This window comes from Podarcis erhardii (genome assembly GCF_964252035.2).
Source record: "Podarcis erhardii genome assembly, chromosome: 5".
In the NCBI taxonomy this organism is placed as follows: domain Eukaryota; kingdom Metazoa; phylum Chordata; class Lepidosauria; order Squamata; family Lacertidae; genus Podarcis; species Podarcis erhardii.
Window position 1 is genome coordinate 61,026,706 of NC_138509.1, and position 16,201 is coordinate 61,042,906.

At 40.4% G+C, this 16,201-nt stretch overlaps 1 protein-coding gene across 4 annotated transcripts in view; it reads right to left on the bottom strand.

Annotated features, from left to right (window-relative positions):
* The window catches only part of MYO7B (myosin VIIB), a 59,427-nt gene extending 43,660 nt beyond the window's left edge, over nt 1–15,767 (bottom strand). For 3 of the 4 annotated variants that reach the window (XM_081864046.1, XM_081864045.1, XM_081864043.1), the window contains exons 1-13: nt 15,076–15,767; nt 12,942–13,066; nt 11,124–11,166; nt 9,820–9,933; nt 9,326–9,478; nt 7,812–7,996; nt 6,766–6,887; nt 5,383–5,525; nt 5,181–5,294; nt 2,706–2,859; nt 1,935–2,011; nt 1,009–1,128; nt 219–361 (exon numbers count right to left, since the gene is read on the bottom strand). In XM_081864046.1, coding sequence (XP_081720172.1) covers nt 219–361; nt 1,009–1,128; nt 1,935–2,011; nt 2,706–2,859; nt 5,181–5,294; nt 5,383–5,525; nt 6,766–6,887; nt 7,812–7,996; nt 9,326–9,478; nt 9,820–9,933; nt 11,124–11,141 — 1,343 coding nt within the window. In that variant the 5' untranslated portion in view covers nt 11,142–11,166; nt 12,942–13,066; nt 15,076–15,767. The remainder of the gene's footprint in view (nt 1–218; nt 362–1,008; nt 1,129–1,934; nt 2,012–2,705; nt 2,860–5,180; nt 5,295–5,382; nt 5,526–6,765; nt 6,888–7,811; nt 7,997–9,325; nt 9,479–9,819; nt 9,934–11,123; nt 11,167–12,941; nt 13,067–15,075) is intronic. The other variant, XM_081864044.1, reaches the window with a different exon arrangement.
* Between the last annotated feature and the right edge of the window lie 434 nt (nt 15,768–16,201).

The window sequence follows — 16,201 nt, forward strand, 5'->3', positions numbered from 1 at the left end:
CTCTCATGAAATCTAGCATATATCAAGGGCAAGTAACAAACACCACACACTTTCACTTCAGCATGAAGCTGTATCAGTGGACCTCAAACATCTTCAGTGTGGAAATTAATTAACTTAAAATATAACTTCCATCAATACTAATGGTTACAATTTGTTTCTGACATGGTGTGCTATTTCTCAAAACATCCCACAAAACAGTTAAAACTTGAATGTTATACCTGTTAGTGGTAAAATTTTCAAAGCCAAAGATGTCCAGTAGCCCAATGGACCTGCATGTTTTTTTATGACCCTGAGATGATGGGTTGTAAATTGCAGTATTGATCTTATTAACTATCCAGAGGAAGAGGAGTCCATAGATCCCCTGGGTAAAGAAAAGGTGCATAAGAGCACGGCATTTAACATAAGTTGCATTCACATGTGGGGTTTATAGCATTGGTTTAGCTGATTATAAGGCTAGTGCTTCTGTCCCATTTTCTAAAGTTCCTTTCACACTGTACAAACCTGTTTCATCACATCTCAACCACTATACCATCGGGTTGCAGTAAATGCCATGCACACAGCAACAAGAAGCTGCAATAAATAAATAAACATCCACAGATGCCAACATGCCATCCCTCTCCTCCACTTTCTGCCATTCTGTGCTGAAATACCAGCTCCACTGACATCAAGAAAAACATGCAACATTCACCATGAGAGTAAGCCCATGGATGAGAGCCAAGAGTGATAATTTTTCTCTCTTGATTTAGGAAGCATTATAGCTGTAGGCTTGTATAGATTCAAACTTCCTTAATAAATCAGATGCTAAAGCTGGAATACCAAAGAGGACATTGTTTGTAGGATTTTGTCTTTAGACTGTTATTAAACTTCAATGACATGTACAACCTTATCATTTTTATTTTATTTATTTCTTCATAAAATGTATGAACTGCCTCATTGTAGAAAACCTCAAAGCTGTTTACAAAACATAACTGAGAACCACACATGAGGAGAGCTGTTTATCTTCTTTACCTTTACGAAGGCATCTCTCACATCAGCAGCCTGGGCTACACTTAGGGGCATAGAGACACTCTCTCCCCTGATGATGATCGAGTGGTTTGTAAGGCTGCTGTGGAGTTCCCCGGAATCCACCTGTAAGAATGACAATTGAATTGCGTCATTTTTCTGTAGGTGCAGGAGATCTGGCGAGAAAGGGCAGCACCTCCTTCAAGAGAAGGGATATAAAGACACTTAATAGAGATGCGGGTGGTGCTGTGGTGTAAACCACTGAGCCTAGGGCTTGCCAATCAGAAGGTCAGCGGTTCAAATCCCCGTGATGGGGTGAGCTCCTGTTGCTCAGTCCCAGCTCCTGCCAACCTAGTAGTTCAAAAGCACATCAAAGTGCAAGTAGATAAATAGATACCACTCTGGTGGGAAGGTAAACGGCGTTTCCATGCACTGCTCTGGTTTTGCCAGAAGCAGCTTAGTCATGCTGGCCACATAACCCGGAAAAACTGTCTGCGGACAAACATTGGCTCACTTGGCCTGTAAAGCGAGATGAGCACTGCAACCCCAGAGTTGTTTGCAACTGGACTTAACTGTCAGGGGTCCTTTACTTTTACCTTTAATAGAAAGCAGGGCAAGGCAAGGCAAGCCTGCCATCATAGCAGTGGCTGGTGGCAATGAGAGCACAAGATGTGATGTCTAAGCAGAGAAGACAATATGGTAAAAAGTGTGCTACAAAAAGGGGGGGAAACTGGCAGGGGACAATGCAATACAGTGTGGTTAGAATGTCAAATTAGGAGCTGGGAGATCAGGTTCAAATCCCCACTCATCCATGAAGCCCACACCGCTTGCGATGGAGTGAGAAGCTATATTCACTGCCCTGAGTTCCTTTGGAGGAAAGGTTGTAGGGATGAAATAAGTAAATAAATAATATTCATGCGCAACGCCAATACCTCAAGCAGTTTAGTTGCAATGGAAAAGTGTGCAGAATCCAGTACAGCACAACAGTCCAAATTATCATACACAGCAGCTAGATAAAGGAAAAGGTAAAGCTTGGTGATCATTTATAACATAAAGCATGTAACATACTTTTTCTCATTCAAGAAGCAGACATTAGGCTAAAAAAAGTAACAACAGAAGAGGAATAATGTAATCTCCCTAAGATACCAGGGTATTTGTGTTCATAATCCATGTGGAAAATGGGAGATGCCCCTTAAGGTATGGTCCCTGAACCTTCTTACATGGAAATGTAATATACTGTACAGACATTAAGCAGTGCCAGTAATTAAAATGGTGATTTTTTTTTCAACTGTGGTAGATGGGATCCTTACAAATATACCTGCCATCCCCTGCCCACTTCTCAAAATGTTGATCCCTGAAGATCACTACAGAAACACCCCATGCATCATTCATTGCTTTCTTGCTTTTCCACATATGGGCAATCTGTTCTGTGGTAACTGTGTGAAATAAAACGTTGAATTATCCAACTTCTCCAACTAAAATATCCCCCCCCCTACACTACACACAAGTATCACAAAGCATTCATCTTAACAGTATGTATAATAAGGAAAGTCCTTTTCAGTATCTACATTCCTCTGCACTTTCTTATGTAGATAACAAAATGTTGTTTTCTGCTCAAGGTATAGTCTGGTAATTTCATTAACCCCTATTTTCTCCTCTTTGGTCAGTGTGTGTTTGTGTGTAGGAGCACACGCTGGACTTACCTTCAAACTCCATATTCCCCAGATGCAAAATGGCTGCCAGCAGTTTGCTTATGTCCCAGTGCTCAGAATCAGAGAACATCAGGATCTTCATGGCAGAGCGAATATGAGCATATTCCTTGGCATCATTACGGCCTTCACAGGAAGTGCAGTCACCCTGGAAGACAGCACAGTGATGACATTTTTATACCATAATGATATGGGGTGGTTCGTTTGAATGATTTCTCAAGGATGGTATCGTGATTCTGTGAATCTGGTTGCAAAAGGAGATTGCTAAACTGACTTGTGAACCTTAGCCAAGCAGATTTCCTTTCGTTGCGAAGACTGGCAGTTCACCTATGCTCAATCCGTATATGTATAAACTAGGGGCTGTAACCTTGCTTATTTTGTTCACCCAACCCACCTACCTCCCTACGTCTCTTGCCAAAGCCACAAACCCTCCCATTCATTACACCTTGCCAAAGCCACCTGCCCCTCCCCTTCTCACCAAAGCCACTCCGCGCCTTAGTCCTCAGAGATTGTGTGCACACAATACATTTACAGCTAAGAAAACTGGCATAGAATCATAGAATCTTACAGCTGGAAGGGACTCAATGGTCATCTAGTCCAACCCCCTATAATGCAGGAATCTTGGCTACAGCATCCATGACAGATGGCAGTCCAACCTCTGCTTAAAAATCTCCAAGGAAAGAGAGTCCACCACCTCTCGTGGGAGTCTGTTCCACAGCCAAACAGCTCTTATTGTCAGAAAGCTTTTTTGAATGTTTAGTCAGAATCTCCTTTCTTATAATTTGAAGCTACTGGTTCAAGTCCTACCCACCAGAGCAGGAGAAAACAGACATGTTCCCTCTTCCATGTGACAGCCCTTAAGATATCTGAAGATAGCTATTCTATCTCCTCTCAGTCTCCTCTTTTCCATCTGTACCCATAAGCAAGCAAACACAAAGCAAAATGCATTCTGTGTGTTTCCCTTTTAATCTAATCTAATCTGTGTGTGTGTGTGTGTGTGTGTTTTCTGTACTTCCTCATGAGCCACAAAGACCTTCAGACCTTTTGTGAAATAGGCAATCTTTGAATTCCAGAAGTAAATTCTGCCCTGCCTAGTTATCAGATTAATTTCTACTTGCTTCATATTTTATTATGATTGTTATGATTATGATTATTTTACTTTATTTATTAAATTTATATACCATCCTTCATCATAAGATCTCAGGGCAGTTCACAGAATAAAATACAAGATAAAAACACAAGTAAATAATTAAAACAAAACAGCAAAACAATAACCCCCCCTTCCCAGAGAAACACATTTAAAAGGCTGCAGAACATCAGATGTAACTGAATATTAATCAGTGTGACTGATTTCCAAGAAAATGACATTCTCATTCTGTGATAGCCGGTGAAGCCCTCCTTTGGTTAAGATGGTACCAAAAAACACCTCTCCTATTTAGGGAAATGCTCAGAGCAGAGAGAGTGTTTCCTTTTTAGGACCACATTCCTTTCATAAACATTTCACTTTCATGTATGTCTTTCTAAAGGGAGGAGGGGAATGGCAACTGGGTTTCTGTTTCTCATCTAAGAATGGTTTGCAGATGCTCAGTGGGAAAAAGTGCCCAAAGGCCAAAGTACATGCTTTATGCAAATACATAAAACTATCACCTGGAAGTTCTTTTCTTCTTTATTAACTGCTTCACTAAGCAGGAGTGAAAGCGGGGGGGGGGGGTGAACTCTTCCCACACTCCTGTTTCTCTGCTCTAAATTGCCTCTTCCTCTAGCTTTCTTCCCTGTAGGGTATATAAAAATGCATGGAAATACATGTGTAAACTTTGTGGGAGGAAAAGCCTCTGTGCGCTTGTACTGGTGTGAAATGGCTGGTAAGGACCAGGTTCACCGATAGACATAAGGCACAACTTGTCAGTTTGCATTTCTTAGTACAGAAAGTATTGATCTGATGTGCAGAGATCTTTCCTATTCTAATAAATTTAAGAGGGTTTTGAAAGCTGCTCTGTGAAAGAAACAAGCAGAAGGCTCGTGATGTTTGGGTTATCCTTCAGAGAAGCTGAGTATAGCTGGCTCAAACTGCTCCTGTTATCTCTTTCTGTCAAGGTCATGCTGACAATAATAATAGGCCAGAAGGAGCCTGGGTTTCACTCTTTTTCTTTTTCTCTCTCGTTCTCTGTGGTGTTCTGTATATAGTATGCTTCATGTTAAGTTTTAGTCTTCTTATAAGTTATTGTAAGTTTAAGTTAAGTCTGCTGCAACTGGACGTCTTACGGACAGTGCCAGTCCTGAAAGTATTGGATTTGTGACTATTATGCTCATTTGCCTTCAGTAGCAGTAAAGCTCTGCTGGATGAAATACAATTGCCTCTGGTCCATTTTTTGGGAATCCTGCAATGCATTTAAGTTTTTTACTCTGCTAACTATACGTTGGAGTTCTTCTCTGGATCAATATTGAGTAGAATTCCATGACACAACTTACCATAGTAAGATAGGTGTACTCTGAAGCTGTGCCCAGATTCAGCATCTTCTTCTGCTCCAGATTCATCCCCATTAACATGCAGTAAAAGATGTGATAGTTCCTTTCCTCAGGAGCCTAGAATGATAAGAAGACCCCCACAGACATAACAGCAGCACAAATGAAAATAGGAACACTGCCCCAATTAATGTGTGCTCTGAATTACCTGGCGACAAACCCGAGACTTCTCCAGAAGGAACTGTTCTATCCGAGCTCCTTCTATCACCCCGTTTTGGTTGAAATGTATATCGATGTATTTCCCAAAGCGACTCGAATTGTCATTCCGAATTGTCTTGGCATTTCCAAAAGCTGTAAATGGGTGAGATGGCACCATGAAGGGGAAGGGCACTCTTTTGCTTATTTGAAATCATTCAGGGCACTAAGATACTTGGAAGTTCTTCTTCACAAAGTAAGAGGTGCTCATTTTATTTTATTTTATTTTGATTTATAGTCAACTACATCCCAAGATCTTGAGGGTGGTGAGCCATCTTTAATGTATAAACATTTCAATAAAGTAATCTGATTAAAAAACCATTAAAAGTCCATAAACCTCTGCCAGATATTGACTGTTTACAGTGTAGCCAGCTAAATGTACAGCTGTATGTGCCACTTCCAATTTCTTTTAAGAATATTCCAGAACTGGACGATACTTTCTCCCCAATATTTTCCTTATGTGTGACAGCAAAGGCTGACTGCATGCCCTTCTCTATGAGACATCCTCATATATTTAATAGCTGAATAGGGAACGCAAGTGGAACCTCCAGACTGAACAGTGGATATAATTGTATGAGTGGAATATATGATGTACATTCTAGGGGTGCTTTCAGACATGCAGAATATTGCATTAGTTTTCCTGATTATAATGTTAGCACTTCTCTTCCATTTTCTAATATTCCTTTAACACTGCAGCACCTGCTGTGATACAGAACTGTGGCTTTTTTACCAATCTGCGGGCATGTTGAACTAAATTCCATTCACACTAGTGAGCATGGTGCCTCACAACAACAACCATCATTTGAACAACATCACTGCTTCACCACCCTTTTGCACATCAATGCTTCTGCTATACAGTGGTACCTCGGGTTAAGTACTTAATTCGTTCCAGAGGTCCATACTTAACCTGAAACTGTTCTTAACTTGAAGCACCACTTTAGCTAATGGGGTCTCCTGCAGCCGCTGCACTGCCGGAGCACAATTTCTGTTCTCATCCTGAAGCAAAGTTCTTAACCTGAAGAACTACTTCTGGGTTAGCGGAGTCTGTAACCTGAAGCATATGTAAGCTGAAGCATATGTAACCCGAGGTACCACTGTACTGGAATACAACCCCAACTTTATTCACTTTACTCCTGCAATTTTATGAGTTAAGAGGAATGCAAACAGATTTTTTTCTGGAAACAAATAACATAAACGTGAGTGCTAAACATCCATTGGTTTTTCAGAAGTGGCTTTTACATCTCCTGAAAGCTGAAATATAATGCAGAAATTTACAGTCAGGGAAAGGTCAGGGAAATAGAATGAACTGCCATGTGAATGGCATTATATAGCCTACCTTCTAAAATGGGATTGGCCTCTAGAATCTGTTGTTCAATCCAAGAATGTTGGCCACTTATAGCTGCTAAGAACTGCAAAATCAGCTTTGTGCTTTCGGTCTTCCCTGCTCCGGATTCTCCACTGAAATAAGATATCAAATCTGGTGAACTCAGTGATGGATTCTCTTGACAAATTGGAGTAAAAAGTGGCCCGTTTCTTCTTGCTCTTGAATAATCTCAAATCAATTGTTGCAGGAAAAGAGTGAATTTTGCTTTCCACCATCACACTTCAACAAAGTGGATATTCTCTGAACAACTGTTTAGCTGTGTTTTGATACCTCTTGCCTACACCTGTGTCCCTCTTTTTTTGCATTACCATTGTCTCATTTCGAATGTGTGGCATTTGAGGGCATGTGCCTGTTTTTACTGTACACCTATCAAAGTCAGGCCCATGGTCACTACATGAACAAGCTGGACCACAGCAGAAAAGCAGCTTGCTGGGTGGGGCAAAGCCACTATGCTAGCGTCCCAGCGGGTGGGTCACTGTTGCCTATCACCAGGGTGAGTGTGATGGAAGGTCAGTGTGATGGAAATGCCACAACGGAGCCGATCCCACCTGCTAGGAAGCCAGCATAGTGACTCTGCCCACAGCTGGCAAGTCACTTCTAAACCAGAGGCCTTTTTCTTTTACACCATTGGAGCAAAGTGCCATAAAAATAATGGCGTTGTCCTTATTTCTACGCTGGGTGGTTCAATATGGGGGCTTGAACGGCAGATACATCATTAAGATATCACAAATGGGTAGGTGGCTGGCAAGTGGCTTGTTTGATTTACCAGAATTTCCCTGGAAAGGGTAATTTTGGATTAAATGGGCAGGGCGGATATGGTTTGACATTTTGATGCCAACGACACTGGACGGCAGTGCAAAAAGTCTGTATTCATGAGAAACACAACAAACACCCATCAGGAAGCTTCCCTTAGATGTTACTCTTTCTCTCCCACCCAACCCTACCATCTATTCTTCTTTGGAATAGCAACAAACTTTCCGCCTACTAATTGCCTCTACCTGATGATGCAGCATTGGTCTCTTTTATTTCTTTTCATGTTGAAATAGCAATTGTCAGCAATGGCGAAGACATGCGGTGGCAGTTCTCCAATCCTCTTGTTACAGTAGAGTCTAATCTGTTCCATGGTATACAGTGGCAGTACTTGGTATGGATTCATAGCTACCAAGATAGATCCTGTGTAGGTCTAAATAAATGAAGATGCTTATGACACAAACCCCAAACAATATTCTCATCACCTCATGCTCTGCCCTTATCAAGTATCATAAAACATGTGTAGGTAGATTAGAAGCCTTTGAAATGTAGTAGAAAGCAGAATAAATGAATGAAAGCTCTCTGCCTTTAGAGTCTGTCATACACTACTATAGGGGTCAACAACATTGGACACATTATTCATATCATATAAACATTTTGGGCAGGAGTCGGCTAAGTTGTTGCCTGCAGGCAGAAATGTCCACCTGCACAACAGGTCTTTCCCTACTCTTCTCCCATTCTTCCTAAAGCTGCTGTAGAGGATTGAAGGAATCTCCAGAATGGGTTTAAGGGATATGCGAGGGGAGAGAGCATTTCACTGCACAAGCAGAACTCATTCCACGTACACATACCCCACTTAGTGTTATATTGCATTTGACTCTACATTTTTCTTATCATTCATAATCAGTAGTCCAGGGGCACATTTAAACGGAGAATTCTGTTATCCCTAGACTGCAAATAAAGTTAGTAAAACCCATTCTTCCATCATCCCATCAGAGTTTCTTCCTTACCACTTTTCCATGTAGGCTCAGAAAACAATAGAAGTGACAGTAGCAGTACTTTTTTTTTTTCTTTTGGGGGTTGTTGTTATGTTTTGTGGGGGATAACTCCCCCTAGCAATTTGAGAATAAATTTGTAGGCTTCTGTCATGTGTGTGAGTGAAGCACAGTAAAGTCAGAAAGGAATTCGTTTCACTTGCTTTCCAGAACAGGTGTACAGGTTTTTTTTTAATGCCTCTGTAAACTTATTTGAGATTAACCTCAATAAACCCAGTAGGGCTTACTTCTGAGTAGAGCTTCGCAGGATTCTAAGGCAACTATGGTGAAAACTGAAGCACAGTGGTTTTTATTCCTGATTAGTTATTCCATGACACTTTTATCTCTGGCTCTGCCCATCACCAGCTGTGCCTATCGCTGCTGGCATGTGGCAACTGTCAGACCAAAGGCATATGGTTCTCAAAAGAAATAGGTTGTCCACATCTTTGTTGATGTTTTTAGAGAATGTATATTGAACATATTTATTTTACTTAACAAAATGCACAGATTTCTTCATCAAAAAAATCTAAGTAGTCTTACAATCACATTGAAGTATTCCCTACTAGGTTTTTTTTTTTGGGGGGGGGTTGTTGGATATCAATTAATGTCAATTGAAGGGAAAGTAAAATGATGATTAATTCACTGAGAGGAAAATCTGTGATCAGACAAAATACAAGCTTTTATTTCACATTATTACTTGACAATGAAATGTCACATTTCTAACTTACATAGATGTTGTGTTCCTTGTAGCGGATAAGCAGGTTGCGCACCATGCCAGCTTCATTCATGTCTCCAAGGCGTATCATATCTTCAACTCCTTTGACAGAAGTGGGATGCATTGGCCGCACATTGCAGATGTTCCGAGCCATGATCCAGTGTTCCTTAAATACAACTGCTTTTAACTAATCAGCTTAGATTTTATACACCACCTCAGGTTACTCCTAGGAACTAACCCTTGAGACACATTAGAGACAGGCCATTGATCAAAATTATTTCAGATGCGCATTCAAACACTATTTAAGAACAGGTTGTTCAGATATGGGCCTCCAGTTTGTCCCATCTCACTGCATAACTAATTTGCATAAAGTTCCAGCTATGAATCCTAGACTTCTATCAAGACCAAGAATAACTTGATCTCTGGTTGTGGCATTCAGACCCATCTCTAGCTCTTTCGCTTTATGTAAAACATTTGCATCTGTTGAATAAATGTTGTGACACCTACCTTGCCTTCATCATCTTCCAGCAAGAACCGTCCAGAGTCAGAAATCTTTACAACTGCCCCAATGGGCACATTAAACTCACTTCCTGAAGAGGCCTCCAACCATATATGGTCACCCTTGTGGAAGAAAGGATATAAAAGTCATTAACTTATTTGTGGATATGTTACACTTCTTGTGCTTTGGAGAACCGATTCCTCCGACTTGATGTTGATTAAACTGTGGGAACCTTTGCTATGGATCTTATGATAATTTTTCAACCTATTTAAGATTTCCTTCTTTAATAATGTTGTGAGTTTGGGGGGTTTAGACTGCATGATGCCTGAGTCCTTTCTAATTCCTTGAATCCTGGATCCAGCAAGGCTTAAAATCTAATGGAGGATTCCATTGTTGAACTAGCAGGCAAGCTTCTTGGTAAAGTCTTAAGTATGGTGAATGGCCCTAAGTATGTTTGTTAGTGTAAGAAAGGAAGCTGGCTCTGTGCCAGAAGGCAAATGGGCGGAGGCCCTCCCTCACTTGGCTGGCAGAGAAGACAATAGCCAAAGTGTAAGCAGTGGCAGACCTTGGTGTCTCAAATATCAGTGGTGCCCTGTGAGACGACAAAATCTGCCACCCCCCCACCCGCTGCCTCTCATCTTCTGTTGGACGTCTTCCGTTAGAAGCCAGAGAGTGAGAGCTGTCTAACCTCAAATTCTTTTTCTTGATTGTCTTATTGATTTTTCTGACTTAAGGCCTGGTTGGTCAATTTCATAAGCATTTTGTTTTCTCAGAGCATTGGTGCAATGGCATATTGCCAAGGTTTATTACCATGGAACAGTTTACTGGTAACCTTTGTTATTTCTATTTCTTCTTTAAAGTATTTTATTAGCTTACCTTTTATAGGCAAACAATTGTAAAATAGAGCAGCTGTTGCAGTACTTCATGGACTCATGCAACAAACTGCCAGAGGTGATTTCCACATCACACTCGCTGGATTTCATTCTTTTTTTAAAAAAAAATTAAGCAAAACCAAAGGCTGCAAATTTAAGTAGAATAACTATAGGGAGTGGGGACAGTTAGCTATTTCCCCTCTGTATGTAGGTTCAAAATCCCACTCCCCACCCCAGAGTTGGAACTTCGGGATACATCCTCTTATCTCATTTATATTTTTGGAAAGAAACACACATTGGATGTAAGATAGCGACTGTATTATAGTTTGCTTCTTTTGTGCTATGACAGTTTTGTGTTGTATATAGCTCAGATCTTAAACTGCACCATCACCCCCAATGTATATATGATGTGTCACACCAAGATAAAGGACTAGACTTACTTTTCTGAAAACAACCATCCTGCTTCAGGGTGATACATGCAGTCTGTGTTCATAGGGAGAAAAACATCAATAGAAGGTCAAATCTTCAAGGGACAAGAAAAATCATAATCCAATATATAACTAACAAATTGGTTACAAAGTTTAGAGGAAAAACCAAATGGGAATTCTTTGTATGGTAGATGGAAAAGTGGCAAGTGAGACCAAGGCTAGATGTAGGAAATGTATTTAATGGCCTGCATAATCATCCTAGATTATGTTTTATGTACTTGCTGGCTTTAAGAGACAAATCCATAAATGTTTATCCATTTCTCTGTTTTTCTCCTTACAATAATTTATCAGCATTTTGGGACACACTTCTCCTAACAGCTAGACAAAACGGGGAGTGTTTCCAAATCTGAGTAAAATCTATTCCCTAAACATTCGAAAATCAAAACATTCTTCCCAAATGATTAAATACTCCATAGTGCAATCAGTTAAACACTGCTCTTATGTAAGACAATTTTAATAGGAATATTCACCTGAAACTCTGAAATCTTACAAGTTTCTGACCTTAATATAGTGTTTTTATTATTATATGTAAAGCATTTGAATATAAAATTATTATTTGGTACATCACTGGGTGGCAAAGGCTCAAAGGTAAAACACTGGAAACATTTTTGAAATAACAGATTATCTTTTTGAACATAACACTTACATTCCTTGTAACACAGGATGTCTGGCTTCAAATATTAAAAGTATGGTAAATCGAATATTAATAGTATGATTGAAAACACCCAAATAATCATATTTTAAAATTAGTTTTCTTGATTCATATCTTCCTCCAGGATGATAGTTGCTAAAATTGTGCCTTTCTGGAACATTGCAGTTCTGCTATTCAACTATTGTAAAATTTATATATTAAAGGTTAAAGGCCTTTGATTACTCAGAAATGAGTTGTGATCAATGGGGCTTACTTTAAAACAATTTTGTCACATATTTTCCTTAAAAAAAAATACAAATAAAAAAACATGACTGCAATCTTACAATTGGTTACAGGCTGTCTGTGGAGCCTTTGGAAGTTCCCAAAGTGGGTGCTGTGTCAGGAGCAGTGGCGTAGCGTGGGGGGTGCAGGGGGGGCCAGCCGCACCGGGCGCAACATCTGGGGGTTAGGGTTAGGGGGCGCAAATCCACGGGCTAGGAGGTGCAAATTACTTGCCTTGCCCCGGGTGCTGACAACCCACGCTACGCCACTGGTCAGGAGCTCTCAGTATGCCCACTAAAACCTCAGTGGGCATGGATGTACCACTGAGGGGAAGCACCAGGGTTTGAAAACACATTGAGGGTGGATCAGGGGAAACCTTGGACCCACAAGTTCCCAAGTCCCTTTGATCCTCCAACACACCAAAGTCAAACAATACACCAAGCCCTAGACCTGATGCAGTTAATTTCCCTCTCTCCTACTAGTATAAGGGGGAAAGAGAAAACACTCCCCCTGCCACCGCCATCTTCTGCCCTGGCCACCTCAAGCTGGCAGGGCATAGAAAGTGGCAATAGATTTCCCATGGATTCTCCTCCCTCTCCCCTAGCTCCCCCTAGCTCCGTAGGATTGCTCTCTTAAAGTTTACCCCCAGCCTCCTAGCCTGTAATAACTTTGTTATCCGATATGTCCACATCAAATGGCCATATTCCTGTGATAAATTAATAAAAAATAACTAAGATGGAGAAGGATAATTTTCAACCCTTCTGTGTGGAGCGGCTTATAGGAAGCAATTTCTCCTTTGCTGTTGCATTTTAAAACCCACTATCCACACCAAATGAAAGAACAAAGAGTTTACTTACTCCCTGTTCAGAAGATTGGTTATGTCGGATGGATTTCACGTCTTTTACAGAAGTAGTGTAATAAGAAAGGAGATTTAGCCACAGAAGGCCAGTTCTCAAGAATTCCACCCTGAAAAGACAGTCCTCTGTTCAATGAGGAAGAGAAGAAACGAATGACGTTCCCTTCGTAGTTATTTATTACAGGACTTTGCCCCCCTGTTCGAATATCTTCCATTTCTGCAGCTGGCATTTCAGTCAAGTGAGGTCAATTAATACCTTCATTCACAACTCTGTTTGAGTGTCCCTGTAATTTTAAATTCATTACCCCAAATAAATTTGGTTTAGATATTTCTAAAAGGTATTCCAAAGAAAAATCTGAATGCCTGGTGCTTTTAAATAGAAACCAAAAACTCAGATGCAGTTGAAGGATATCATATACCCTTCTCTCACACCTAGAAATGACTGCCTTTTTTGAGATGGTGCCTGCTGTTATGCATGGTCCACAGCTGATGCCTGCCCTGGAACTCCCTTTAATTGTTTAATTTCCTCCACCTGTCTGCCATCTAAATTTCCCACAATGCCTCCAGTTGGAGCAGTGCAGGAAATTAAACGTGTGGCTTTCAGATATCCATTGCAGGCTACCTTTGGAAGAAAGGGTGGGATATAAATTCAGGAAGTAAATTTTAAAAAACCTGATAGTGATTGGAGTCCTACTGCTTTGTGTCATTGCTACTACCAGTCAAGCCAGTCAGGAAGGCCACTGATTTAAGGGGGCAGTTTGCTAAGGGCCCCCTCAAACTTGGAACTAGTCCAGGAACAAACAGGTGTGTTCTTTTTTCTTAAAAATTATTAGATTCAAAAATAATTTTATAAATATTTTTAAAAGAACTCCTTTTCACCTACAGATAGGTAGCCGTGTTGGTCTGCCATAGTCAAAACAAAATAAAAAAATTCCTTCCAGTAGCACCTTAAAGACCAACTAAGTTAGTTCTTGGTATGAGCTTTCGTGTGCATGCACACTTCTTCAGATACACTGAAACAGAAGTCACCAGACCCTTCTATATAGTGAGAAGGTGGGGATTCTTATCTCATTGGATTCTTATCTCATTATACATGACAAAGCCATTTTTCACCTTCTCACCCCTTGCTTTTTCCTGTAAGACCTATTGCAACACGCTCATCACAGCTATCTGCCAATCACCCAATCCCACCACCCTTCTGAGTAATACCCCTCCCCACCTTCTCACTATATAGAAGGGTCTGGTGACTTCTGTTTCAGTGTATCTGAAGAAGTGTGCATGCACATGAAAGCTCATACCAAGAACTAACTTAGTTGGTCTTTAAGGTGCTACTGGAAGGAATTTTTTTATTTCCTTTTCACCTACAAACGTGTGCAGCTTTAGCCAATTAATCAAAACAAATATGATTCATCAACTCAACTAAAAATTGTTTACTCAGCTTATACCCTTATAAAAACCCATTCTGAATCATGTAACACTTTCTCCACATGCATTTGTTTATTTGGGTTGCTGTTCCACTGTTTATATATTCTTTCTCTTTCTTGCATATTTGCCAGCGCATTTCCAATTAGACAACTCTATATCACATATTAGGAGATGTAATTACTGCTGCTGATTGAGTGAGACAATTTATACCATCAGCAATCAATAATGATGAACAAATTAGATAGCACCGTGCATGCTGAATGAGTAATGCTGAGTGACATTAATCCTGCTATTCTGGAGAACAGAAGTTCATCTGTATGAACGTATACAGAACTTCTCAGCAGCTTCTTAATAGACTGCTGCCATATGGATAAACGGGACTTAAAAAGCACGTGGGTGTTACTCTTGTTGTTTTTCTCTTTCTTGAGAAAATGCACAATTTGTCAGTTGTACACACTAAATTAAGGTCTGCTTCAGCCCCTATTGCAGTTATGTCTCTGAGCTTCTATAATCCTGGACATAACACTTCACAGATAAATGCTAACTTCACTTCACTTCACGTACTTTTTGCCTGCAGCAACTACTTATTAAACACTTCACTTTACCTAAGCACATTTGTACTGCTACATTAGTGAATACTATTGTTAATTTTTTTTTAAGCTCATGGAAGGGAGTTAAAAAGGGAGAGAAAGAAAGAAAGAAAGACATACCAACAAAAGGCCTCAGGTATTTCCCCAGTTTTCTTGAGCATCTTATCTTTAGACAAATTTGCTTTTCCCAGATCATTTATGCTGCTGTGAGAAGAATATAATTGGGATAGATATTGGGTGCATGGTATTGCACACCTATACACACACACCATCCAGGTGGGGCGTCTTACTCCTGGTGTTACAAGGTAGGTCAATCTTTCCTGTCAAGCAATCTCATTAGGACCTGCGTGACATCCATCCTTCCCTCTGGGATCCAGCCAACAAAGTATTAAAAGCACGAACTGCAGACTATTTTGTGCCAAGATCTGTCTCATCAAACACAAGTAGGTGCACACATAACAAGCAGAATACCTTCAATAAGCACTCATACATTTGTCACATCGCTCACAGGAACTAGGAAATAAGTAAATAAACATAATTGGAATTGGAAGTATTAGCCTTATAAATAATCAGGGGTTTTTTTGCAGTATAGCCTCATTAAAATGATAGCAGTCTTGTTATTTTAATGTATGAGGAATGCAAATACATTGCAATAAGGGGATATAAAACTCTGAAATATGTAAATGATCAATTACCAGTCTCACACCGTAGCTCAATGGTAGAACACAAGCTTTCCATGCAAAAGGTCCCTGGTTCAATCCCTGGCATCTCCAGGTAAGACTGTGATACAACCTGGAGCCACTACCAATGGCAGACAGTACTGACCTAGGTGGCCTCAGCATTAAGCAGCTTCCTATATAGCTAAGTGTAGCTAAGTGTCCTGTTGTTAGAATAATACTAAATGGTTGCAGCACCAGCAAGAAAACGTGTCTCTGACTGGAGTCTCAGAGCTGAGAATATAATTTTAAAAGTATGAGCAAAACCTAGGAGAAACACTGGGGTATGTCATGTGCGTTAATGGATAGCGTGCACGACGCCTGAAAGCAGATGCACACCCTACATTTAAAGCAAATCTAACGCAGTTTAAGCACTTGACTCCCCCCAAATAATAATGGGAACTGTAGTTAAAGGGTGATGGGAATTGTAACTCTGCAAGCAGCAACTACAGTTCCCAGGTATCACTGGAACCCATGTGCTTTAAGCATGTGCTGGGTGTGCTTTAAATGGCTGTTGTGGATCTGCTGGC